The sequence below is a fragment of the Lepidothrix coronata genome, unplaced genomic scaffold (genome assembly GCF_001604755.1).
Source record: "Lepidothrix coronata isolate B3197 unplaced genomic scaffold, Lepidothrix_coronata-1.0 Scaffold54, whole genome shotgun sequence".
In the NCBI taxonomy this organism is placed as follows: Eukaryota; Metazoa; Chordata; class Aves; order Passeriformes; family Pipridae; genus Lepidothrix; species Lepidothrix coronata.
The window spans coordinates 2,892,961-2,920,583 of NW_016690234.1; the positions used below are offsets into that span (position 1 = coordinate 2,892,961).

The following is a 27,623-nucleotide window of genomic DNA, read 5'->3' on the forward strand; positions in this document are numbered from 1 at the left end:
GATTTTTGGATTATAAAATCCTTACACTGTTAGCCTTTCATGAAGCTCTGTTAGGGATTAAACACATCTTTATGAGCAAGTTCTCATATAATGAAATCATAACAATTCAACTTCATTTTACCCAGAGCAGGAGAAGTGTGGCAATTAAAAGCTCTGTTTGGAGGGTTTAATATCAGCAGGTTGAAAATGGGTTAGGCAATAAACTAGCAAAAAGCTTCTCAGCCCAGAGAGGATTTTTTCTTTTCTTCTTTTTTTTTTTTTACTTCTTTTTTTTTAATGTCAAGCACACTTTAAATCTCCTAAGCTGTTTATAATGATAGAGTTGCCAAAAATAGCCCAGCTAAAAATCATGAAATTGGCTGCATCTGTTACAGAATACAAAGAGCCCCAAAACACTGCAGAATATTAGAGAAAAGTCTTAAAAAAACCCCCCAAACAAAGTAAAAGTGGTATATTCTGGTGGTTTGGTTGTTTATTTGTAAACAAAAATTAGTGCATTCATTTTAGGTACTAGTGTATCTTCATATCCACGAACAGTAGCACTTCCTGTGAGTAAATATGCTGAAATTTTCAGTGCAAAAGTACCACAAGAGCATCAAATATCACAATTAAGCCTCTTGGGCAACATGATTTCAGCATGCAGACTATTCCCTTGCATCTCATCAACGCCTCCTTTTTAATTAATACCATTCTAATGTGTCCCAGGCCCTATTTAATGAGGCTTTATTCCGACTCAAGAATGACTGTGTGGGTGAACAGTGAGTCACAAGGATCCTCTCCTCCTCACCAGCTCTACCTGAGCCAACCAGTAAGGAACAGACTCCATGGAGAAATAGCACCATATGGATCCCACTCTCTTTGCCATGCTGCCCCAGCTGTGCTGGCAGGGAACAGAACTAAACAAGCAGGAGAAGCACTTACGTGTCTTCTGTGAGGTCTATCCAGACTGCACAGAGCTCTGTTGTTTTTTTCTTACCTTCTATCACCTGCCTACTTCTATGAGTCACTTGCCCAACTCCACACAGACTAACAAATTACAGGAGATGTGCTGAGAACACTATACAGGTATTTTTTGGAAGAGGCTCAGTGAGACTCAAGGTGCAATTTTATGCTTGGTTAAAGGCAGGCTATGACTGCTGCTACTAAAGAGGAGTGAACCTTTTCTCAGCGCTTACATTGGCTCTGACAATCCCAAAGCTGCATGGAGAGTTGGATCACCTTACTAACTCCAGTGAAAATAAACTGTGTTCCTCAGCAGCCCCAGTTCCAAGCAGTTACTAGAGCTGATGTGAGGGAAGTGCCATAAATGCACAGGCAGGACCAGACGATTGGTGACTTTCCATTTTGGCAGCAAGCAGTCTTGGAAAAACACAGCAGCCATGAAATATCAGATTTACTGATATTATTTTTCAGCAACATATGTCTTATTCCCAGTTGGTCCCATTTTCATGGTGATAGTAAAAAAAAATTATTATTCCCATCTTAGAAGGAAAACATTACTTTAAAGAAAATAATTCTATGGTAATAGTTTCTCCAGTTTTCTTCTCAGAATGAATTATTTTTCTTAATATTTCCTCAGGTTACTGTAACATAACACTTCCTACAGAGCTACACATTACACTGTAACTCAGTATTTCAGCCTGAGGTGTTTTATCCTTGCTGCTACAAGCACGTAAAAGTCAGGATCTTTATGGGAAGAGCCTCATAGAGGCTTCTACTCACATCTTGAGATATGAAAATAGATGTGAATCTATAAAAGCTCTGAGCACTCCCCATACAAAGATCCTGACTTTCATCTCTATTTAATAGAGGAACTTCCACATATCACTAGCACTAAGTGGAATTCTGTGAACATTCTTTAGTCTGTCAGCTGTCAAAAACCTTGAAAAATGGATCCATCTGTGACTGATCTATGTAAGCAACCTGGACTTCTTACCTTTACCTACCCGGGAGTTTCGATTTCAATGTACTCAGCTTAAAATGCTACCTGGAATGCTTGTGCCACTAAAAGAAAATTCCAAAAGACTTCTAGAGCTAAGTGTGTTAGAATTGCTTATTGACACTGATTATGGTAAGCAACCATATATCTACTTTTCCAGTTCGAATTTCCACTTGACAGCTTCATGTAGCAACGTGCCAGGACTGAATATTAAGGTTTGACTGCATGCTAAAGTAATTAACTTAATCCCCAACATTTATAAGCATCTTAATTAAATTTATGGACTGTTTCCTCTCTCATTCCCATGCAACTAAAAAAGAAAAAGATAAACTCTCTTTCCAAAAATTACCATATATGAATTGATGTCCATTGCACATCTAGCAAAAACACTTCAGGATTCATTTAGTGTGTTTAGCACAATATTTAAATGTGCCTGGAGGTATGAACGAGGTATGTAAGTAAGAAATAGATTCATCATGGTAGCTGAACTGCATTCACAAAAAAAAAAACCAAACTCCCAAAGAAAATGAAGGAAGAACACAGTTTATCTACCATAAGAAACATTGTCTCTAGTGCTCATCCCTGAACACTGAGCTATGAACAGGTTACAGGATTGCTCATATAGTAATACAAGAATAAAGTCTCATGTACTATCAGTCAGTGATAGAACCAACTACAACAAAAAAGAACGAAGTCATATTGAAACCTCCAAGAAAAATTATAAGTCTGGTCTTGAAAACATTCTCCTGCATCAAACTATTTTCAGACTCAAGATGAAGAAAACGAAGCCCTGATTCCATTGCCAACTGAATACCAGAGTACAGCACTGTTAAGAGCAGGAAACAAGGCTTTAATGGTGAATACATTATTCAGAACAAGCATTAGCTCTGATCATCATCAAGAAGTAGAAAAATTTATTAGGCTATTAATTTTGAAAGTAGCTTTTTGAAACTCAGAATTTTCAAATTTCAGATACCAAAATAATTAAAAAAAAATTAGAAGTAGCAAATTCACATAATTACCAAAAGAAATTGCAACACATTACATTGTGTACTTACTGATAAATAGTTTTAGGAAGGTATTTAACACTTTTATGACTTACCAGCAGTGAAGTCATTATTTAAATCTATAAAAGCATGAGAGTGTGGTATATACATTTTACTCTGAGTTTCCAGTGCAGCATGCCATGACAAGTTCCTACAGACAGGAAAAGAAAGGAGTACATTTCAGCAACGTGCAGGAACTGTTAATCATAATATAGCTTTAAAAAATGTTGAAACTTTAAATAAAATTGGACAGAGAGCATGTTCTGCTAATACCAAGATAAAATTACTACTTAGCTTACAATATACCAAGTAACTAAGAGTAATTGCTTGAAAGGTTCTGTGAAGGATGATTCATAGCACAGGGGCTCCAGTTAGATTTTATTAACTTTCTAAAGCAACTTCCTTTTTTTTTTTTTTTTGCACAGAAAAGTATCACCACCCACAAAGTGATAATTAGTGCCTAGGCTTCAACTATAAATCCTGAGACACTGATTCCTGTCCTTCCCAGTTTCCTCAAGCAGTTTTAATTCTGGAAGTACTTATGGAATCTAGCTTATGACTAATAAACAGGAGCAAAAGTGCTCACATGCTGTTACAGCAGCTCATACCTGCTGCATGTAAATGCACGTTATTTCAAGACACTTCAAAATCAACACATGAATTAAACTCTCCCATTATGACTGACCACAAGCTAATAATGTTATCTACCAAGCAGGTGATACTTCTATTTATTTATTTATAAACATGCATGCACTGCTGGTTTCTGCTCTAAAAATGAATTAACTTTCATCAAACCTCTCTATTAGCAATGATTTGAAATGCAACAAATCCTTCAGAAGTCATCATCGCTGAATCACTGGGTATGTTGCTTTCAGAACCATTAGCTAACACACTCCAAAAAAATCTCAGTATGCACTATACACCAGCAGGACAGTGATATTACTATGTCTAGAATTATGTTTTTTATCCCAGTGACATTACATACAAATTAGTGAAGTCCTTATCTTCTGTGACTCATTTAATGTTAAGCAAAAAAATAAGCCTCTGATGACTTCCCAGAGGTCATAACTGAATCTTAGAAATGTTAAAATGCAGCATGTAATCTTTAAGAAATAATTAAACATTTTCTCTTGGTTTTTCTATGTATTCATTTTTCAAAGTGGCCAAGGAAGTTAGTTATACAGCTCTAGAACAAATTTCAAGACATTTTAGATTAAAAATGGAAAAATGCTTTTCTAAGCAGATGACATAAAGCTGTTATCCATGTACAATCCATGGCTTATGCTATTACCTATAGCACTCAGGCTTATTTTGAGCTACAATGAGTAAGTTTATTTGTATGCTAATGCTACTGAAAGGATTTCTTCAACAAAATGAAACAAATCTTTTCCACTTCTCCATATCTCCAAGAGTTCATACAATTTTTCATAATATAATCATTGCAAAGGGTTCAGAAACATCCTTGTGATTCTGAAATCTGTTGCATAAGCCATTAATTTAAATAAAAGTAGGGTGATAACATTCAATTTGAGATTTATTATCAAAAACATATTGCCAAGAAGGGTATAGTTTCCATTTACACATTTAAAGGTTATTTACTCTACATCACTTCTGAATCATCTCCAATGGAAGGAAAATAGCCTGTTAGAAACAACAGGTACAAATTTGTTAAACTCACTGACGGGGTGTGTGAGGAAAGCCTTATTTAAACATTTTTAAGGGACATGGGGAAGCAGGATAGAAAGTTTATATGTTGTTGCCATAGACAGAGAAATGGTTTCATTGATTTCTCCACTTTTGAAACAATAGCTGAAGAAAACCACATAGGAATGCAAAGACTTCTTAACATACTCTTTCAAAATAAACTTAAGGACTGATTGCATGCAAAGCTAAAAGAGCTGTGACACCAACACCTGGATTTCTTCTCAGAGTTGCAAGTTTCTTTGTTAATATTACTGAATACCATTAAGGACAATCCTAATAGTTCCACTTAAAAGCTGCAAAATACAAGTTATGAGATGCAAATTTCTTCAAACAACTGATTTAAAGGTCCAATCATCTAAAAAAACATAAGTTCTGTTCCTAATTTTTCCATTCATTCATTATCAGTCAAGAGAGAATAGTTAAAAAAAAAACATGTAAAAAGACTTGTCTTTGACATTTATAATACATCTTTCATCCTAAAAATAGTTTCTGCTATATTTTGAGCACAGACTTTCAAAACTGAGAGAAGAATCTCTCTATCAGAGTTTTAATTCAAATATCCTTCTTCTGAGAAACTTCTTTCTCTTTCAACGAATGCCCAAGCCACTGTCAATGAAGTTCTTCCTTATGGAAGTCAAAGATGGAATGTATGGCAAGCTCAGTCTGGCAAAAATCACAGGAAAAGATGGATAGACCTGTATTTCCTTTTTAATATTTTGCTTAGAGACTGGTCGTTCTGAGCCAGTAGAGATCCAACCTTTTGTTATGCTTTGATTTGAGCCTTCATAACAAAAATAATCCTTTGCATAGTCCTTGCTAACCATTTAAACACGACATTCATCGTTTTTATCCCAGTATTTACTAGCTAGTCCCATTCTGGGGTTAGTAGAAATTTTAATAGCGAAACTCAGTCCCCTTTACTGCAATCTCATCTCACAAGACTTCAGTCCACCTCTGTTTGCCCATGAGTGGCCCAAGGTACTGCTTAACACAGGGATGTGACACAGAGAATGTCACTTGTACACACACTTGTATTGCTACTTACAGTCACCTCAGCTTTTTGTCACTGTACAAATCTCCTCCCCGATATTTTCCTTAATATATAACTTAATATCCTTCCACCTTGCACTTCCTGTGTTTTATGTTGTCTAATCTTCCCATTACAATTAATCTCCCAGATAAATGAGAGCTAATTCTTTTTAAGTTTACCCCAAACACTTGTATATTTTCCTTTTGCCTTCCCTTACATTACAAGATCTGTTCCAGTCGTTCTTGCATCATCAACCTGTCACTTCATCTGTCAGAGTAAATGCAGATTCCATAATACAGCCTGTAATACTAAATACCAAAGTGTACTAAACAAATTAGACTGTAACTGTCCCAAGAAACAATTCTCGTATTTCTGATGTCAAATAATAGGGGGTTTGTTTTCTCAGCTTTCATGGCATGTCTACTTCTCCTATATAATAATTACTTCCCCTATAAAATAACACCTTAAAGATCAGATGCAGAGTGTCACTAATGTTGGAAGATACACATTAAACATGGGTCTTACACCTCTTTAACAAGGGCAGAAGTCGATGCACAATGAACAAGTTACCAAAATCCACGCTAATGAACAACCCCTGAGCTCACCCGCCAATCAAGATCTGTGGCTTGTTTGAATCACTGGTGACACCAAAGACATCGGGAATCAAGTCTCCGTTAAAGCTGAAAACAGAAAACAATTTCAGAATCACCTCAGTCATTACAGGAGTTCAAATTAACCGGTCTCAAGTTAACCTGTATTTGGTCAGCATTTTCCCACCAAGCAATGAAGAACTCTCAGCTGTACAGACCTGTCTGAATTTTGGCTTTGTCTGAGCTTTCAGGAGCAGTAAACATCTTTCAATGGGTTTGGCTTTCAAGCTCTATTTCCCACCCCTGCTTTTGTTCAGCATTTCACACAGAGGCAAGTACAGTATGAAGGGCATATCTGCTCAGTCTGATAAGTCAGTAAGGCTTTTGCTTTAAAAAATTCACTGAAAAATGAATGGCTCTTTTTTCTGCATAAATTCAAGTACTGAAATTAAAAAAATTAAAAGCTCATGTAGTTACTATTGCCAGGGTGATCTAATAGGATTTGTAAAAATGAGTGTTATGGTTCTTCATCTTTAGTTGGATCAGTTGACATTACACAAACCACCCTGTTCTTAAAAGATAAAGGGCATCTGTTTCAAATTTTAGCATTAAAATATATTTAAGTGGCTCTTAGTCACCATTATAAACGTGTTTTTTAAAAAAAAGTAGGTCATACTTACTCCATTACTAGAGGTTCATCATGAAAAGTCTTATTTAACATAGTTTTATGGTTAAGATCTGAAAACAGAAAATATTGATTCAATTACCAATATATTATGACATTTGCATTTTCAACCAAGACATAATTATTCTATTAATTTACAACCATGAATTTTATGATTTAAAAAAAAATCAGGAACCACTGAATATAAACAACTAAATGGCTTCTTGAAATTTTGCAGGAAAGTTACAGTTTAAATACTGAAGCTTCTTCTCTCTTTACTAAACTCTTCAACAAAACATTCTAAATAGATCTTAGTGAAATCTATTTCTATGTATGACTGCAAGCACGCAGACAGATGAAATCTGAAACAGCTGGGATGAAGACAGGCTAAAAATTGACACTGTATGTTAGACTTCTGTTTAATGTTTTGTCACTTAATTATATACACTGAGTATTTGAAATAAGCATTAGACTTCCTAAATGGGAAGTGAGGATTTTAAGACCTAATCAGGTGATCACCTTAGACTTCACTTTTACTTGTAATCCGAACTCCTTGCCAGATCATCCTTGTTTCTCTCCTCTCTCCACGATGTTTCCCTTTATGATTTCCACATTTTATATAACAATACTCTCTTACTGACCTGTCTGTCACCCTTCCATTACCCAAGGAGGGACCACATACCTTCTCAGTAGCCTCACTACATACCAACCATTGCCCCAATTTTTAACCTCTGACTCCTTTTCCAGGCCTCAAATGCTCATTTGTTCCTCTCCAGATATTTTTTCTCCAGAAGCAAGACAGCATAAATTAATCCAAGTCATTCATATTATTTCAAGTACTAGAGACACCTACTATTCTCTCAGTATTTGATCCATTGCACTTCCATGAGTTCCTTGTTTCACCTGTGATTAAAGTCAGAAGCAATGGTATTTAAAGCCATCACTTGCCTCATCTGTAACTATTTCATAACACAGTTGTTTGCAAGAGTGTTTATTCTTCAGTAGTTTTTGTGGACTTGAAGAGTATCTTCTTTAGCTCATCTGTCCTTGTTCAAACTTTAAACTCTTCCCAAAACCCCTTCCTAGCAAAGTCAACAGAAGAGCCCTCACAAGTTCACACAGTCCATAACTCTACCCAAAGACAGAATCAGCTATATCTAAAACACTAAGAGACTCTTGAAAACTTCATTCTAAATTTGTTGAAAACATCCAGCAAGAGACACTCTACAAACCTCTTCCAATACCTACTTTACTGTCTCACTGTCTTCAAAGATTTGATTTAACAGAAATAAGTGTTATATCACAGTTGGTAGGTTTAGGTGTGCTATTTTGAAAGTTTAGGCATTACAGTTTACACCAAGTTCTCTATGCATTTCAAATTGAAGATAAATCTTTTGAGATCCTCTTTGGGAAGCTGACATGCATAATAGGGAAGCCATGAGAAGAAGCTCTTCAATTAATAGGTTACTGCCAAACTATGGTTACGTCTGTTGCATGACACAGTGCAAGCATTTTAGCTTTGTTCTCTTTCATCAATTATTGAATACAGTTTAAGAGCAAGATAATACAAGGGTGTGAAGCTGAATAGCTGCTAATCCCTGTTTTAGCTGTAAAAATCACTACACTGTAAAATGAGTTGTAACTTGCTGACAATACTTCAAGTTATTAAGAAGTCTGACAATCCTGTTAATGAGCAGTCTCAGCAACTCACCCAATGTTTGGTTGTGTCCCCAGAAAATAAACACTGAAAGCTCATCTCTGCCATGACTTTGTGCCTGGGTAGTCAGGAGGACATCCATTTGGGAATCTCCGTCATAATCTCCAGGAACCACACTGGTTATGGTAACACCAAGAGATCTGGAATTAAAACAGAAATTAAATGCAAAGCACTTGTGTATCCAAAGGCTTGCTCAATTATTATTAGTTGGCCCAATAGAGTAATATCCTTCAACAACCTGGCTTATTATATAAAGTCCTTATCTATTGCAAAAGTATCTTTAAATCAGGTGTTTGGCAGGCTGTCCTTGTCTAAGGAAGATGATATTTTTAACTCCAAACTTCAGCTATCAGGCTTTCTTCAGCCATCCCATTTGCTAAAACTATCTAGACTCCATTAAATCCCTTCATCTGCTGTAGAACCAGTCCTCAAAACTGTATTTCAGTGAGCAGGATCTTTTGGTTGCATTCCAAGAGCAAGACCATAAAGCAACAGGAGCAGTTTAAACAGCAGGAGTCAGACACATTAGTAGACTTTTCAAAAGACATTGTCATTTCCTTCTATGTTCTGCCATGTCTTACCACCACTCCCTACGTTTGTTTGTTCTTTATCTTTTATTTGGTTACCTACTCAGGCTCTGCTTTACACACACAACTATGGATCACTCTGTTAAAGATTAAAAACAGATCACTAAACAAATAGTGCACTAAACAAATTAGCTCCTTCCAAGGTAAGAGGGAATAACAAAAATATGTAAAACTACTGAAGATGAAGCTGAGCTCTAACAGCAATTTAAACATAATACTATTAATAAGCACAATTCATAAGCAATAACCATCATAGTATTACAGGATGTTAAAATTATGCATATATATGTACATAAACAGATTGCTTTACATTTATTAAAAATTGATGCGTTTTTAAAGGCCACATTTAAACTCAGTAAAGGAACAGATCTCTACACAGAAATACCAGAACACCATTCTCCATATCTCTCCTAAAGCAGATAATATTGGCTGGATTCCATTAGTAGCTACAGCAAAGATGAATTTCCCTGAAAACATGTCTTGGGACTGAGATCTAAGATCTACCTGCCACAAAGACTTAACACATGATATGAAATGATAGTTTGCTTTACTAGGGAATAAAATCCTGAAAATCCAATTCAACTACAAAAATATTTCAACATATGGGTACTTCAAATACTCATTTGAGGACAAAAAACCCCAAAGAATAAAGATTCCATAAGGGGGTGGGAAGTCACATCTATTAGTAAAGAACATGAATGACAAAAGTCACCTCCACAAACTCTGTCATCTGACCAAAGAAATCAAAACAAAAATATATCAGGAAATTAATGAGGAAACTGGTCAAAGAATTCGAGCTCCAAGGGCAAGTTGAACAAGTCAAAGAGATAATAGCAGCACAGATAATTCTATAACATTCTCACTGACTGCAGAGGTGCACCTTCAAGAAAAACAGCCATTTACATTGTCTCAGCACTGAATATCAATACTTACTTCATTGGTAACTTAACACGAGGCTTGAAGTAGGGTTCCTTTTGGTCAGCCAGGAAGATAACCAACTCATTTCCTGGGGAAGCAAGTGAGATGATGAATAATGGAGGAAGATTGTAAATGGCTTATATACAAACCCAGTATGTAAACAAATATGCCACAGATACCCATTCCTCACAGCAGCAAAAAATTTGAAGGAGTTCCCATACCAATACTTGCTCCTCATTCAAAAAGAAGCAAGAGGAGCACTTCTTCAACACGAGCTATGAAGCCAACTGCATCTCAAAGGAATGTTAATATCAAGAACCTTCCGTAGTGATGAAACCCCTTCTTAAGGGGTTTAGTGTTAGAACTTTCTCTCTGCTATTGCTATCACATTGCTTAAAATAAAACTTCCTATAAAGAGTTAAGAAACATTACATGTGGAAAAGTAATAGGCACCAGCTCCACACAAATAATTAAAGCTTTAAAGTTACTTTTAATGCTTTCTCTGATGTAGCAGGATCTGATGCTGCTTTCTCAAGTCAGCTGCCAAAAGCACTTTCAGTGAAACTCAGAAGCTACTTGGTTCCCTGCAGCATTTCCTCATTTAGAGTCAACAATACAAGCAATTATCATTTCATTATTTCTGGAAGATCTAAATAAAACCCCACATTTTATGTTGCAGAAATAATTGAAATTGGGGGAAGAAAAAGAAGAATTTTAAACTGAATGATGAAATAAAATTTTTCAGTCAGTAAACCGCGCTACAAATGCATTTACTTCTGCAACTAAAACAATAGTTCATAGTAAAACAATTGTATTTTTTCTTTCTTCTCTTCACACCTGTAGCATCCCAAACTGCAAGAACTGGGTTGCCAATAAAAAATAATTCTGTGGCTCCAAACTTGAGCTACCACAGGATTTTTCAAGAGCATCGTTCTCTGGCAAAGTTCACAGCTGCAAAATAGGAGAATACAAGCTACCTCACTATGGAAGAAAAAAGGTAACTGCCATAAACCTATTTAGGAGAAGGAGAATACACCAACAAGTGAGTAAATGAAAACAAACCCGTTCAGAAAGGACGGGGGGGACCAGCACAGTCCCATCTGGCAAGTTAGTGATGCCCGAGCTGCACTACCCTCCCAGCTGAGTGAGGGAGCTGGCACACAGCCAGGTGCAGAAGCCTGCTGGCTGCTCAGCCTTGGATAATAAACCTGTGGGCTGGCTGCTAAAACTTGTAATTCCCATTTCACACTACAGACTCTCACCTGCCTTTTTATCATCTATTTGGTAAAGTAATGATGATGATGGAGAAGCAAATGTGTTTTTACACATACCAGGTTCCAAGTCATTTGTACCACTGAGAAATGAGATTTTGTGATCACTGAAGATAGATTTATGAAAGTTTCAGCACAGTGCTCACCAAGAGCCTAAACAAACTAACTACTGGAAATTATTAGCTGAACAGAAAACGGAATCACTACAGCACTACACCAACCCACGGTGCACACATCCTAGATGCCGTTTGCAGTTCTGTATTCTTTCTGAGATGAGAGGACAAGAAGAAAGGAAAAAAGTACATTAGAGGGTGTGAAAAACAAGAACAGTTTCAATACAAACAGCAATTACAGAGATTGGAGGTCTTCAGGCTGAATATCTCTGTGAGAATACCACAGAAGTTTTCAAAATTCCCTAATGAAATGTAGGAGGTGAATAAGGGAATGATCACTCATTCCCTGTACTACTAGAAGAGGCATCAAACATAACTAGAATGTGGTAGGTCAAACAAGTGAACAGCATGAGCTTCCCCACTTATCCCTGTTTCATTCATAGCCTTATAAAACAGGTAAGCATATGCACAATTCCATTTATTTGTATATTTCTAGTTTCAAAAAGTTTCTAGTTTCAAACCTGTGTCCGCTGGTAATTTTAATTGGTCTTGCAGTGAGATACTTCTGGACTTAGATTACTTCTTATGTTCAGTAAGTTTGCTCTCCCTTACAAAGCTGTGAGTACAACCTGATTTTCATTTATGTATCTTAGCATATGGAACATTACTCTCCTTCAGCTGAAGTAATGCAAGGTCAGAACAGTAACATATATCCAGAAAAAAGGCTCAAGATATCAACCCTATTTCCTTATTAAGGGTCACGATTATTAGGTCTGGGCTGCTTTACCACATCCCTGTTCCTCAAAGTCTGCTCATTTCCTCACACTATTTACAGCTGGCTGCCATTTATTCTACTATTTAGAATGCTACTGTTTAGAACTATTACCTTTTGTTTTTAAGGTATTCTGTAAATTTTCCAATTTACTTTTTGTCAAGACTTAAATTATGAAAAATAATTTTTTCAAGCAGGTTATTTCAGGCTGACTTTTACAGTAAGTGTCACATAGGAAAGCAATCTAGCAAGTGCTGCTGTGCAGACACAAAGAAACCATGAATCATATTTCTAAAACTTATAACTATTCACATTTTTATATGCATCCATCTGAAAGATAAGAAAGTAAAAATTAAATCTCCTATCACGGACATTTTTTTCAGTAGATGAGTCAGTGGAGCATTTTCAGGGAGCTATACACTTCAATAACTCCACTAGATGGGAAAGTCACTCATGCTTTACCAAAGCTACTTAGAGAAATATTTCTGACATTGAAGGAATAAAAAAGGTGAATCAGAGAATGAATTTAGTATCTTAACTTGTTGCTTCAAGCAAGTAAGATAATTCAAGACTAATGTCTGCAAATAACAGTGACCACTGAAAATAAGCTCTGATTTGGGGTCTCACCGTGTGTGAAGCCTAAACAGAAACTCATGGCAGGTGACTTGTGGCTGTGCAGAACAAATTTCTCTACCCTGCCACTTTAACATGATGTTCAAGGTAGGATAACGTGCAATTTATCCTCCTCACATCTGCGAAATGTTTATCTGTGTTTCCCAAAATATTATGAAAGTAGGAGTGAAAAACCACTTTGTGACCATGCTAGAGGAGAAAGTATATAAATTATTTCAGAACCATAAATTCAACTTTAAAGAAAAGTACGTCTTGCTCTATACGAACCCATATTTTAGAGCAATTTGAAAACACCTTTTTTTCCACACAGGAATTATGTCAGGAGCAAAGCAAACGACAACTTCATCGTGCAAACACCGGTGCGACGGCCCTCAGCAACACAGCGAGCAGCCCCCGGCACCCAGGCCGTGCTGCGGGAGAGAACGAGCAGCCCGTGACCCACAGACCCCGCGGGACCGCAGGGATCACCGAGCCCATCTCCCTGCTCCTCGCGGGACAGCTCCCACCGGGAAAGCCTCTCCGTACCCGCCAGGAACCGAGACCGCCGCTGTCACACAGGCACCTGGTGCCTCTCCCCGAGCTACCAGGGGGCCGAGGCGGGACGGCGGTGGCATCGCGGGGCTGCCCGGGAGGGGACGAGGAGCACCCCGGACACCGGCAGGGACCGCAGGCGCTCCCGGCCCCGCGCACTCACCGCCGCGCAGCACGAACAGGTCCGTCTGCTTGTCCGAGTTGAAGTCTCCGAAGGCCGCCAGCGTTCCGTGGGCCTCGGGCCCGAAGAGCTGCGCCGTGACATTCTGGAGGGCGCGGGCGGGCCCCGCCAGGGCCAGCAGGGCCAGCGCCGGGACCACCACGGGGACCAGCAGAGGGGCCAGCGGCGGGCACGGCCCGCGGGCCACCATCGCGCTCGGCCTCGCCCCGCCCGCGCTCTGACGGCGGCGGGGGCGGGCCCGGCCCTGCCGGCCCGCGGTTTGCGGCAGCGCCGGCGGAGCCTGCGCGAGCCGCTTTACGGCGCGATCCAGGGGCGATCCAGGGAAATCCCGCCCGGCCGTCCCGGAGCGACCGTCGGGACCTCTCCGGGATGGCGGCGGCAACGGCTTCTCACATGGCCGATGTGAGCTGGAAGATGCTGGAGCTGCGCGCCCGCTCCAAGCGCTCAGGTCTGACCTCTTGGCTCGCCCGGGAGGAGCTGCGCGGGTCCCGCTCGCTCCCGTCGCTCACCACCCCACTCCCGCACTCCTGCCCCCGCTCTCGGCCCATCCCGGGTTGTATTTGCCCTTCCCGGCCCGTCCCGGGCTGTTTGCCCCTCCCGGCTGTGAGAGGGGCACCTGGAACACCCAGGTGTTCCCGGGATCCGCAGCCCGTGTCCTTGGCGGGGCACAGCCCCGGGTACTGCTCAGGTGTCACTCGCCCCCACGGCTGCACGGGCAGCTGCTCGGGGGAGTGTTCATTACTACAGTTGTATAAAGCCGTCGAACAGATGAAGTATTTAGGCAAAAAAGGAAAATACTAGTTTTTGCCAGCTTTCCCTTGGGTAAAGGTAACTTTTTTATGGCTTGAGGGTTTCTTGTTCTGAACTTGGGCTACGTGGCAGCTCCATTCTGACCTAAATGAAAGGGCAATGTTTACCGAGTTGGCTTGAGTTTCCAAAGTTCAAAAAAATCGGTTTTTAAATTACTTTTTCGAAATAAAAAGTCTTAGTAGGGCTTTAATTGTTCTAATGGAAACAGTTTTCCAGAAGAACCCTGGGGGGTTCATTTATATACCATACATGCTTGTAAAACTCAATTGTTATTTACTTACCTGCATGTTTGGTTGTTTTTGTTGTGTTAATGACTGATCAGATGGTGCAAAAAGAAAATGAGGCTTTATGGGGTCTCTAAAGGATTGTTTAAAGACTGGTCTGATTCACTTGGCCTTAAAAGTTCAATGTATGTATAGTATTGATTTGCAAGTTCCATGATTAAGACGGTCCACCAAAAGAGTTGTTACATTGTGGCTGATTATGATTATTAACAGGGTGCTGTTATCTGAAAGCTGATTGACAAATGTAGCCATAGAGCTTTACAAAATCAAGTCTGGAACCTGCTTGTCTGGAGTGTGTGAATCCCGAGCCCCACAGCAGCACAGGAACTTTGGGGTTCCCCCTGCAGGTTCAGGCCCTGTGGCTGCAGAAAGCATTGGGGTGGTTTTAAATGCTTGAGTCTTAATTGCTGCTGCAGCGACTTTGTTGTTAAATGTATAAAAAAGTGGCTTCTGTGCAGTGACAGATTATTGTCGTTCCTTCTTTCCCTGTTCATAGAAATTAGTCTAGAGATTTGTTCACAGAGTTTTATATAATAACTGAAGAAACTTAGTCAAGAAATAAAGATTATTTTAGTTGAAAAGTTTTTCTAATAATAGAGCTGATTTAAAAATCAAATTTTATATATTATCTTTCAGGTAACGTTCATATCTAAAACTAAAAATCATGTTCTTGTTTTTCAAGTTTACTGCTGTATCTTTATAAGTATGTTGAAATTTATGTAAACTTCAGAGCTCTTCTATTTCCTTTCTGGCCCTGTCAGAAGGAGTCATAGTTGGGATAATCATAGAAAATGACTGAAACTCCCCCAGTATCTGGTTTGGCTGAGGCCTGTGCTGGAGAGTCCCAGCTCACAAACAGCACTGTTTTGTTTGGCATTATTATTTTCCAAGTATGATGCTTGGATAAGATATAGTAAAGGTGGAGTACCTGAACTGCACGAGTGACTCATGTTTTATAGCCAACAACAGTGTATCATCTAAGACCCAATCCTGTAGGAGGTAATCCGTATCTTCATGTTTATGTATATTAAATTATGAATTACGTTTTTGCCAATAAAGCCAAATTTTATTGAGAATTTTTTATTTTTCTTCCTTGAACAATAAAATACTGTTTCATTTGTTAGCAACAAATTATTTGGATCCTCTGATTAGGACTAGATTATAAAGATATTCAGCAGTTGACCGATCTGAACCCCCTGAAATTTTAGTTACTTTAAAAAATGTAAACTTCTTTAAAAATTTGGAAAAACTTATAATTACAAACACTGTTTTCTCTTTGTACATTCCAAAGTGGAAGATGTTTTACTTTAAATAACTGAGATATTAAGTGCCATAAGTAATATATATGACTGCAAGAAACATCCTGGGATAAAAGCAGCACTATGCACAAGCAGAGCTTTAGCTCTCTGCACTCACTATTACTTAACACTTTTGTATGCACCAGTTAAATCATTGTTTTTGTTTAATCTTGAAATAGATTTTATTCATCACCTCTTGATGTTAGTAGCGAATTTCCTATTAAATAACAAACCTAATGTCAAATATCCAAAAGATGGACTTTTTGTAGACTGTGTCCTTTTACTCAAATAAGTTTTGTGGAAGCAAAAGCATAATAAAACCAAGAGGTCAGTGTAGAAGAAGGAAACATAAGATGAAATGAAACTTTGTGCTGTGCACTCTGTCATGTTAATAACTCCACTAACATTGCTTTCACTTAATTTAATGCTGGTTGCCTTTAACATTTACTAAACAGTTTTGAAAATTACTGTAGCTTAGCCTGAGACGTTTGTGATTAGCTGCACCACTTTGAAATGGCCAATTTGGATGATGACAGAGCCTTCTCTGCGCATGCTTTTTTAAACTTTGGTAAGTGTGCAGTTCTGTGTTTTGTTTTTGTTTGTGGCTATTTAATTCAACAAAAAATAATTGTGTGTTTTGTGTTTTGTGCAATGTTTTATGCTAGCAGATTTTTAGCACTGTACAGTAGAACTTAAAAATTTGAACTCTTTCAGTGAAAATTTCTGAAAATTGGAATCTACTTAGATTGAAATCTACTATCAAATCTTCCTGTTTTGTGTTCCTGTTGGTATCTCTGTGTAATAATCTCTGAACTGAAATTTCTCTTTTAAGATGATGGTCATGTGAAAGATGCCCTAAGAATGGTGTTTAGAATTGGGTTCTAAAAAAACCCAATGTGACTAGTTTAGAGCTAAGCAATAAGATTTCCAGTAAGTCAGTAATTGTTACAAATCTTGACTTTTGAAATTAAGTGGAAGCAAAATAAAGCCCCCTGGCACAGCTTCTCCTCAGGTACAACAGAAACTACAATCACAGGGCAGTTGTCAAGGCCATTACTCTGTATTTTGAAAGGAGTTTGACAGGGTACAGATGTATCCATATGTTAAACTAGTTGACATGGGAAGGCTGTATAGGACTCTTGGGCAGTCCTTGTTGAAATACAGAAGCAGTTCAAGTGCTAGTGAGGGTAACCAGGAAAGGGGATTTCAGCTCTCTTGCCACACTGAATCACTCGAACTTCCCTGCCCTGCCTGTGCCATTTCTGTTTCTCCTCTCTTAACCTCAAAGAACATGTCAAGTGTTGGCATTGTAATAAAAATAATTACTCTTTCCTAATTATTGTATTGACACTTGATGTTTCTGTTGTTATGATGCAAAATAAACATTTTTAGTAGTTTTTAGAGCTATTGTTTTGAGTTCTCAGAAATGGCAGTGCCTGCCTTGAATATCTTGAATGGTTTCCTGCCTTGCTTGTAGCATTTACAAGGCTTGTGTAGTAGACTTTAGCATTTTGGTTATATGAAGCTCCTGTGTACTGGCACAATGGTCAGTATTTTACTTCTGGTGTTCAGTAGCTTCTGTGTGTTGTTAGTTACTGTAAATCCTGAAATCAGTAATTTCCATTAAGTATAATATACTGTAGAGAGAAATAACTTCAGATGATTAGGAAATAGAGAAGGCACAAAATAAATTGGTGCATATTTTTTTTCTTTTTCCTCTCTAGTGACCAGTGATAGGACCCACAGGAATGTATCAGCGGAGGTTTGGTTGGATCTCAGGGAAAGGTTCTTCCCCAGAGGGTGGTCGGGCACTGAAGAGGCTCCCCAGGGCAGTGGTCACGGCCCCAAGGTTGCCAGAGCTCAAGGAGCATTTGGGCTCTCAGGACAGGGTGGGATTGCTGGGGTTGTCCTGTGCAGGGCCAGGAGCTGCACTTCAGTGATCCTTGTGGGTCCCCTGCAAGTCAGGATATTCTCTGATTCTATGAAATACTAATTGAATTACATGTACAGTCTAACACATGATTTTTTTTTTTTTTTGATAAATGATAGTTTAAAAGCTTTGTCACTTCAATGCTATTTAAATGCTATTACAAGCTTTTACTCATTTTTACCTGTATTGTTATCATCAGTCAACCTAGGTAGCAATTTGTACCTTGTGCTTACTCCTACTGTCTATTCAGGTAGAAGAATTCTTTGATACATTTTGCATCTTCCTCTCCAAGCCCTTCTCCTTGTGTTTCCTTACCCTGTTTTCATCGGATTGTAGAACAGTTCAGTTTGGAAGGGTTGTCAGGATGTCATCTACTCCAGCCTCTTGCTCAAAGCAGGGTCAGCTATGAGATCATAGTTTCTCCTGTATGTAGTGATTAAAAATCCCTGTGTGATACCATTTCTTAAACTTTGTTGTGAGAAGAAATAAAATCCTCTTTGATTCCAATGGCTTCTGTAATGTGAAGATTTATTGCCCATACTAATGTTGGGTAATGAGGGTTACAGTGATCAGAGATCCAGAACTTTTTACTGTCTCAAGTGTTGGATTACATCCAGAACTAGTGTCACATTAGGGGCTGTGGTCAGTTTAATTCTCATCAAATCTAGAAAGAAATCTTGTATTCTCAGGTTTTTTTCTTTTGGCCTGTCCTGATTGAATGATGCAAATTAACATTTTCTTTTATTCTTCTGGCATGTGAAATATTGGAAATAATGTTCTTGCCATGTTGCTTCCATTTGTTTGTGATTAAACTTCAGGGCAGTGTTTGTTTGTTTTAATTCTGTACTTTGAAAAATTTGAATAAACCCTCCTTGTTGAAATATACATATCTTTATCCATAGGCTTGGTCCAGAATTCCATTCTTATGTTTCATTTTCTTTAGTATCCCCAATTACTGCCATTTTCAAGAATGTGTGGGTGTTCAAAGCTTCTGTGTATACAAATTTGGGAGCAGGGTTGTTTAAAAGCCGTGTTGGGCACAGCTTCTAAATCTAAACACCTAGACAGTTTAAAGCTCTTCCCTGAAGAGCAATTAATGCTAATCTCAACTATAAATGGAATAAAAATGAGGTGGATGGGAAAATACTTTAACATCAGGATGACATAATATTTTCAGCCTCCAGAGGCTGTATATACGTAGGTATTTACCCTGCTAATAGCCTACCTTGCAGAGCTTTCCTTAACTTTCTTCAGTTTTATATTCTACTTAGAAGAGATAATTAAATTGTAATTTTTTTTCCCCCTGGAATTGTACATTTCAATTTCATCTACTGGATAAGGTTTTCTTATACTTTTGCTGTCTTAACTAAGTCAGAAGTACCTTGTCTGTTTATTACTTTAGTTCTGCACTAGTATTTGATGTGTTTATTATCAGCTACTGGGCTGTTTGATATTTTGTCCTGTTCCCTCATACTTTGAAAGAAAGTTTCTGTCCTTTTTAGTTATTCTTCAACTTGAAGATTGGTGAAATCATATTACTCTGGAAACTCTAAATGGTGGGAAATAAAAGAGGATTAATTTTCATTCAGAATATGGATATAGGGTATTTAGTCAGTGCAGTATCTGAAGACAGACAGGGATTTAATTGGACTTGCGATAAAGATTTTTAGTGTTCTCTTAGCAGATGTGAAATATATTAGTGCAGGAAGCAACACTTGGATTTCCTATCAGGTTTTTCCCTGATTTTGTAGTAGGAACTGCCTTGCAGCAATCCACTTGTGGTGTAAGGAAATAGTGGGCACACTCCATTCGTTGTGGAAGAAGAGCTGAACTCCCACATACCCCATTTAAATGCTGGATGGGGTTGTTACACTGCTAGACAGCTGAGGAAATACTAAATCAACAAAACAGGTTTTTTGTTACTTCCTAGTATATGTACTTATTTACCTACAATAAAACCCACACTGTATGGTTACAATGAAGTGATTTATTTATGAAAAACAGTATTTAAAGTTAGTGTGCTGATTCTGTTCCTTCCGAATGCTAACACACAACCCCAGACCTCCAGGGTACTGTTTGCATATGTCATTCTGTTATGTTTAGAGTGTTGCAGTCTTGCTTTTGTCATTTTTTTTTTTTCAGTTTGAAAACCTATTTTAAATATGTAATTGGAAATAGCTTTCTATGGCATGTTTTAGTCTTGCTGAAGTGAACTGTTAAATAGATTTGGGAAGACCGTAGATGGGCTTTTTTTAGCCGCCTTAAAAATAGCTTGGACTTTGTTATGGGCTCGCTCCAAACCACAAGGAAGGAGCAACTCCATGTATGCTGCTCCTTGCTTTTGATTAGGTTGTGATAGCAATGAAACATAATTTACCTCATGATTTCTCTAGGAGAATGCTGTAGACATCCAAGCAAAACATAAACTATACATAGGTGCTTATGGGGAATTAATGAAGAAGATGTGGAAAACTTTGATTTAAACAAGTTCTCCTACTTATAGTAGGAGTTATTTTAAGGAATACTTCCAAGGAATAAAACTAATTTTTTTGGTCAAATTTCTTGAACTATGAATTTATTTTACCTTTTTATTTCATCAGCAGTCTACTCTGGCTGTTTTAGTATATTTCTGTTAGTAAAGTTTCGAACATCTAAAATAATATAATTCATAGATGGTGGTGCTTTGACATTTTCGTGCTCTTTTTTCTGTTCAATCTTCTTTCTGCTTAAAGTTGAAGTCTTTGAATGCTCTGAAATAGAAGAATATTCTTTTTGTTCTTGATAACATTATTTTGTTTCTCTGTTGGCCACAGAGGGTCACAGATTGTCTGGTAAGTATGTAAATTAGAACAATTTTATTTTAGGAACTTTTGACTTGTGTATATGTGTGTGTGCTTGTGAATACTCAGCTGTGTTTCCTGGTGCAATACTGGGATTAACAGTCTGCAAGTGAACATGGAAGGATGGTGTACTATGCATGTGTTACACAGTTAACAAATCTAAGAGAATCTTTATTTTGCCTTTGAAAATCTATTAAGTGAATATTTCTCATAAATTTGCTACTTTTTATGCAGTAAGTGACTTCCTGAAGATTTTTTTGTTTGTGCATTCTGTCCTACTTTCACTGAATTGCCTTATAAAATTACAGTTACACAGGTCACTGTATTATGTGCTTTTGCAAGATAACTGAATTAATAGTATAACACCATAAATTATGAATCTCCTCATGGGTATGGATTCATAGGCAGAAAGAAATAGAAGAATAAAATTGCTTTGAAAAATGGATTTAAACTGCTTCAGAATGTTGTTTTTTTTTTTTTAGTTGTTTTTAGCAGTAGATATGAAAGATGTGATATATTAGAGGTTTCTCTTTTCCATTACTGAACAATTTAATTTTTTTTTACTTTGTTCCTTTAGGCAGCTTTAATAAACTGGGCTTTCTGTTCTTCCCTCTCAGACCCTTCCCCACATGGATGTGTTGTTTGTAACTCTCCCAGTGAGGAAGGGAAAGGCTGTAGGGGAAGCTCAGATGTGTTGGGAAGCATCACCAGAGCATCCATCCACAGCAGACCCACAGGAATCTGCTCAGAGAGGGGTGCATTTTTTTTTAACTCCTGTGATTGCAAAGCAAAAGCAAATACTAAATTGGAGGTGAGGTTTGAGTTCCTGAGGGGCAAAAGACATTTTCTTGTCTCCCCTCCAAAGGACTTTATTCCTACAGCTCCTGTCTCTGCACACGTTCACAGAATCAATTAGGTTGAAAAAGACCTCTAAGATCATCGAGTCCAGCCTTTGACCAAACACCACCTTGTCACTAGACCATGGCACTGAGTGCCACATCCAGTTGTTTCTTGAACACTTTTTCATTTCTTTTTCTTCATTTCATTTGGATGAGAGTCCTGAATATGGACAATCTCCTGTCTAATACTTGGGTATGTGCTGGGATTTCCAAAAAGCCAGTGTGAATAGAGCACTCAGCTGTGTCCTGCCAGAAATGCTTGGCTGGCTGGGCTTCCCTGGCAGTGCATTCCCTGAGCTTTTCAGAAGGGCAGCATGCAGTCCGGAAAGGGAAAATTCTCATTCTTCCTCTTAGTACATGGCTCTGTGGGAGACCTTGCCATCCAGAACACTGAATAAAGCCCAAGTGATGATGGAGGGAGAGCAGTATGTTACTCTTAAATTAGAAGTTGGAAATGGTTCACCACAGTAATTTTTAATAGCTAGCTCATTTCAGATATCAGGAAAACTGACTTCTTGGGTGTAAATGGGGAAGCAATCAGTATGTGGGACACTGAGAAGGAAAGATGTGGATTTGATAGCATTGTATTTCTCTGCAATATAGGTGATTTGGGGACTTTATCTGTTGGATGGGTTGTTTAAGCATTGTTAGTACGTGGGAACAAGCCAACCCTTCAAAATATGAGATCAGCTGGGATAACTGTGGTGGTGGGTGCAAACGAGGTTGGATTAGGTAAAATGTTGATGGTCTTGTACATGTTCACTATTTTAGAGGGCACGTAGGGAAATAATAGCTAAATTAGTCTACTTTTGTTCCTCTTCCTTATGTTTATCTACATATTGTTAGGAATTTTGTCTGTAGTGTACTTAAGTTCTAAGCAAATGTTCCTATAAAATTCTTAGCATTTAATAGCTGTGTTCCATAATTAACTATACATTTATGTGGCACTTGCTGTAGCTGAGTGTCAACAGGGCATTAGAGATCCAGATGGAGGTCTGATTTGTGTAGACAGGTACTGTAGGAAAAAATGTGTATAGAAATCTATTCCCTGAGATTGTAGAGATAACAACTTTTTTTGTTTCCATTGAAATGTGATAAATTGTGCTTTTGGATAACATGCAGGAAAAATACCATGTTGTACTAATTCTTAGCAATGGTAGAGTTATGAAACTAAATCTGATCTTGATTGTGTTTTGTTTTTTCTTCTTTTAGGTTCAATTTATGAGCCACTTAAAAGTATTAACCTTCTAAAGCCAGAGGGGGAAAGTCTATGGGATAAATTAAATCATTACTATAGAATTGGTAAGTTAATAGTAGTTCTACCATGAAAGATTTTCAGTGTAACTCACTAAAATATTTACAGTTGTGCTTATGAAAGTCATTAGCTTTGTCTTAAAATAATATCAGGAGTCCTTAATAAGGATTTTTATTTACTGAGAGGTAAAGGGATACAATTCCTCATGAGATTCCTGTGCTAATGTAATGCATGTATCTTGGATATTTCATACACTGCTTGAAAAATCACAAGTGTCAAATAGTGTTCAAAATGATGGCATTTGTCAGATTGCAAATACATTCTGAGTTGCACGTGATGGCCTTGGATGGGGACGGACAAAGGTTATCTGCTGACAAGTGTTTGATGTTTGACCTACCCCAGACAGGAGTTAGAATTGATGTTTTCGTGGTAAATATCAGCACTGTGTTATTCCTACTCAAGGGTAGTTTCCTAAATTTCTGCTGGGAGTTTGAAAGGTGCAAAGACTGGAGGGCTGTGTTACACTTCTTGCTGAAAATCAAAATGTCTGTTGGAAATCCAGCTCAGCTGAAGACTGAATTTAGAATTATTCTGGATAAAAGGGTAGCTTTGTAATGCAGCATTAACCTGATACAGCTGAGGAAAAATTTAAATGCAAAAAAGCTTTTTGATAGTACTTACAACAATTTGGCAGGTGATCAGTAAGAGGTTCTTTTTTGTTCTTAGTGGTGCCATAATGTGTTTTGTGCTGAAATTTTGTTTGTTAGCTAACTTACTTTAAATCAACTTCAGTGTTTTTTCTTTTCATTATGAGGTTATTTTAAGCCAAAACTGTTAAAGAAGCAATGATTTGTTTTGATTGTTTGGGGTTTTAGGAGGTTTGTGTTATAATGAAGTCCTGCCTGTATTCTAAAATGAAGGTTTTTTTAATGGCCGTGCAATTGAGTATTTAAAATTTAAATTTTCCTCAGGCAAGAGTATAGTATAGTGGACAGTCTTGCCATCATTTAAAAAATGTGGGATGAGATTCCCTTCCTTTAGCTCAGTGTGAGTTGTACCCAGTCTATCCATACATGTGCTCCTTTTTGTAGGTGCACTGCTTTTAGCTTTCTTACAGAGATGACTGTTCGATTTGGCAGCAGCAAATGTGTGGTGGTGCTTGCTATTTATCTGCCAGGCACTTATGCTGCTGCCACAGTAAAAAATTACTATTGAATTTATACTTCATTGTAGAATAATTTTTTTTACAAGGTATCAAGGCACTAAAGAATATAATTCAAAAAGCCATAAAACATTGTAATTTTAATTTAGAATACTTAATTTCTAATACATACATAAAGAGGCTTTTTTAAAATAAATGCTTGATAACAATCTGGGAAAAACACCCCCTGCTTTCCTGTCTTATACTGGACAGATTATTGTTAGAAAGGTCATGTTTGAGGGCAGTAAGCCCAGTTGCAGTCTTGTAGCATGCTGGTTATTGTATTAATTTAGGAAAACAATTCACAAAATGGAAAATATTAAAGTACAGAAAGAATGAAGGTAATATCTTTTTTTCTAGGTAAGTTTTGACAACCTGAAAATTTCTGTCTTGTTCTATTTTTATGTCAATACAATCATACAGCCTAAGTTAAAACTGTGATTTTTATGAATGTAAGGTTCTGGAGAGATAAAGTATCTAAATTATTAGGGAGGCAGTTGTCATGCTGTAATCACTTTTTTCGTCTCTTTTCGTAAAGAGGAAATTACTGGGTTGTATTGTGGAGGTTCTGTACAAAGTGGGTTGTGCTAGAACAGAGTCATGTAAATAGTCTTGAATACTGTTGAGTTTTTTTGTAAAAGGGTCTAATTTGACTGAAAAAACAACATGGCAAATTTTTTTGTGTTTCTCCTTACCTTTCTTTCTCTTGTTTTATTTGTACGTGCTCCAACAGGTTGTTCACGCCTTGATTTATTCTTGAAAATCAGTTTAGAAACTGGAAGAAATATAAATGTTGTTACTAGCCTTTTTATTTTTCCTTTTTCCAGTTAAATCAACTTTGCTGCTCCATCAGAGCCCAACCACAGGTCTGTTTCCTACCAAGACCTATGTGGATAACCAAAAGGCAAAGGTACACGACAGTCTTTACTGTGCTGCCTGTGCCTGGGCACTGGCCCTTGCTTACAGGTGAGTCACCTCTCAACTCACACCTCTTACATTCTTTCTGTTATTCAGTTCCCCAGGAAAGGTTTAAAAGGTGAAGCTTTATCAAAAATAGATTCGTAAACCCATAGAGATGGTACATGTTTCCGAATCTCAATAAGAATATTTATGTAAGGACTAGGTTAAAAATGTCACTCTACTTCTGGTAAGTAAACAGGTTTTTGAATAATGTAATTAGTACCAATATTTGTAACAGAGACATTAATGCGTGCTATTAAGAATAGGTTCTCGTGGCAAATTGTACTGAAGGAATACTGCTAGTTTGAAATGTAGGAGAATTCAGAGCATTAGCAGGCTTGATGCAGGGACTAACAATCCACTTCCTTGCAAGAGACTGAACATTATGTCAATACGGATTTATTTTTCTTTTTAGATTTTGAAATAGGAATGTTTGTGTAAGTTGCAAGACAAACTGCAAAAAAACCCCCTCATTTTATTATTATTATTATTTTTAATAAGGAAGGATGAATAGGGCAATAAATATCTTGATACGGGTGAGGGCACCACTATGCAACAGCATTAGTTAAATACTTAATATTCCAAAGCATTAATGTCTCCTTTTTTTTCCCTGCTAATGCATTTCCAATTTGTTTTATGAGTTATCTCTCTTACCCAGGCGTATTGATGATGACAAGGGGAGGACTCATGAGCTGGAGCATTCTGCTATAAAGTGTATGAGAGGAATTCTCTACTGCTACATGCGGCAGGCCGATAAGGTAAAACACTGGAGTGTGGACACAAGCACTGGCTTCATTCTGGGGGATTAATTAAACTGTGAAAAGTAACTTCTAAATAGAGATAAAATTCCAAAGGGGAAGGCAGTGCTACTGTGTGGCCCAGCTCAGAACAGCTGCTTCGTTGTTGTCAGGCCTCAGCATTGTTTTAGGGTGTAGAAGGCACGAGTGTTTGGTGAAGTAAAATGCAGGGTGTACTTGAAACTTCTTGGGGTTCATTTTGCAGTTAGTTATCCTATTTAAATATTACTCCATTAGTAGTTGTGGGTGGTTTTATGTCATTTTAGTGATTAAATGGAAAGATGCAGAACTTCTTTTAGTTAAGGCTGGAGACTTTTCTTTACACTGTTATCTTGGTTATTGCTTTTGTGGGTGTTCTCCTTATCTAGGTGATCATTTTGGTTATTTTGCTTGGTTTCTTTAGCAGCCACTTTCCAGTATTCTTTGATGTAAGTTGAGAAGGGCAACAGCCCAAAATTAATAAGGAAACAGTAATTTACTTATGTTGTAACACAGTTGATTTACTCAACCCATAGTCCTCTTGTGAGTATATCCTGAATATTCTTGAATATTCAGGGATTCTCCTTTTTAAAATTTAGATATGGTGGGTTATTTTGCATAGTGGTTAGCAGTAAGTCTAGAATTAGTTAAATATGTATATTCCATATGATTATGTTAAGTTTCATGTAACTGACTTTTAACTGTATTATTAGAAATAGTTTTCATGTAACCACATAGCCTTCATCACAGCTGAGCACACAAACTGAAAGGGAAAGTTCATAGGCATGTGATACCAGTAACAATAATAATAAGCAAATCAGATGTGTTGCCAGTTGTATTTGTGATGACATATTTTTTCTTTTTTCATAGTCTGTTTCTTTGTGGTCTCATATCTTTAAATAATCTTGACCTAAATTGATCTTGTTGCATTTGAGCTGTTGTTTTTCTCTTTGACATGCAGTTGTTAGTTTTTGAGGATGCTGAGTGCAGATAGAAATAATGAGTGTTAGATTAACACAGGTGTCACATTGCTGACATCCTGCTTGTCAGGTTTTGTCTTGTTTACTACAGATGCTTTTCTTTTCCCACAGTGTAGTAATAAACACTTTCTGGTGTCTAACAGAAATAAATCAAACTGGACTTTTTTCTGAGAGACTGTGTATGTGCTGGCCTCATGTAGAAGGAAGATGGTTTTTAATAATAATAGGAATTATATATGCCCAAGACATGACTTGAACAGATGCTGCTGCTTGTAAGAAAAATTGCAGATGTTGTATTCTGTTACTAATGAACATGTGACCTATGATCTGATACGTATTTAATGTGTTCATGGAATAGACATGATAACTCTATAGATTCTGCTAAGTGTCAGGAACTCTTGTTTATAAGTTTTACTTAGTGGCCATATGGAGGAATTTTTTAATACCTGAAATATATAGTGAATTTGTGGTTGCCAATCATATTGACATTATTGACTTTGATTTTATGTTTTGCCTTTCATTGACCTTTAGGTTCAGAAATTTAAGCAAGACCCCAAACCATCTGCATGTCTGCATTCTGTGTTCAGTGCACACACTGGAGATGAGGTGTTGTCCCATGAGGAGTATGGGCACCTTCAGGTAACACATGCATACATATGTAAAAATTTGGCTGATTTTTAATAATATTATTGTT

At 37.6% G+C, this 27,623-nt stretch overlaps 2 protein-coding genes across 7 annotated transcripts in view; one reads left to right on the top strand and one right to left on the bottom strand.

Annotated features, from left to right (window-relative positions):
• ITFG1 (integrin alpha FG-GAP repeat containing 1) overlaps positions 1 to 13,912 on the bottom strand; it is a 70,729-nt gene extending 56,817 nt beyond the window's left edge. Inside the window, exons 1-6 of the mRNA XM_017816223.1 lie at positions 13,679 to 13,912; positions 10,211 to 10,283; positions 8,685 to 8,830; positions 6,990 to 7,047; positions 6,325 to 6,399; positions 3,042 to 3,136 (exon numbers count right to left, since the gene is read on the bottom strand). Coding sequence (XP_017671712.1) covers positions 3,042 to 3,136; positions 6,325 to 6,399; positions 6,990 to 7,047; positions 8,685 to 8,830; positions 10,211 to 10,283; positions 13,679 to 13,886 — 655 coding nt within the window. The 5' untranslated portion in view covers positions 13,887 to 13,912. The remainder of the gene's footprint in view (positions 1 to 3,041; positions 3,137 to 6,324; positions 6,400 to 6,989; positions 7,048 to 8,684; positions 8,831 to 10,210; positions 10,284 to 13,678) is intronic.
• A 77-nt stretch (positions 13,913 to 13,989) lies between these two features.
• Positions 13,990 to 27,623, top strand: part of PHKB (phosphorylase kinase regulatory subunit beta) — a 67,949-nt gene continuing 54,315 nt past the window's right edge. The window contains exons 1-7 of one of the 6 annotated variants that reach the window (XM_017816225.1): positions 14,042 to 14,144; positions 16,562 to 16,656; positions 20,832 to 20,849; positions 22,970 to 23,059; positions 25,041 to 25,179; positions 25,832 to 25,931; positions 27,461 to 27,568. In XM_017816225.1, the coding sequence (XP_017671714.1) occupies positions 16,602 to 16,656; positions 20,832 to 20,849; positions 22,970 to 23,059; positions 25,041 to 25,179; positions 25,832 to 25,931; positions 27,461 to 27,568 (510 nt within the window). In that variant the 5' untranslated portion in view covers positions 14,042 to 14,144; positions 16,562 to 16,601. Of the gene's footprint in view, positions 14,145 to 16,543; positions 16,657 to 20,831; positions 20,850 to 22,284; positions 22,361 to 22,422; positions 22,490 to 22,969; positions 23,060 to 25,040; positions 25,180 to 25,831; positions 25,932 to 27,460; positions 27,569 to 27,623 lie in introns of those variants that run through there. The other 5 variants (XM_017816227.1, XM_017816228.1, XM_017816224.1 and 2 more) reach the window with 5 other exon arrangements.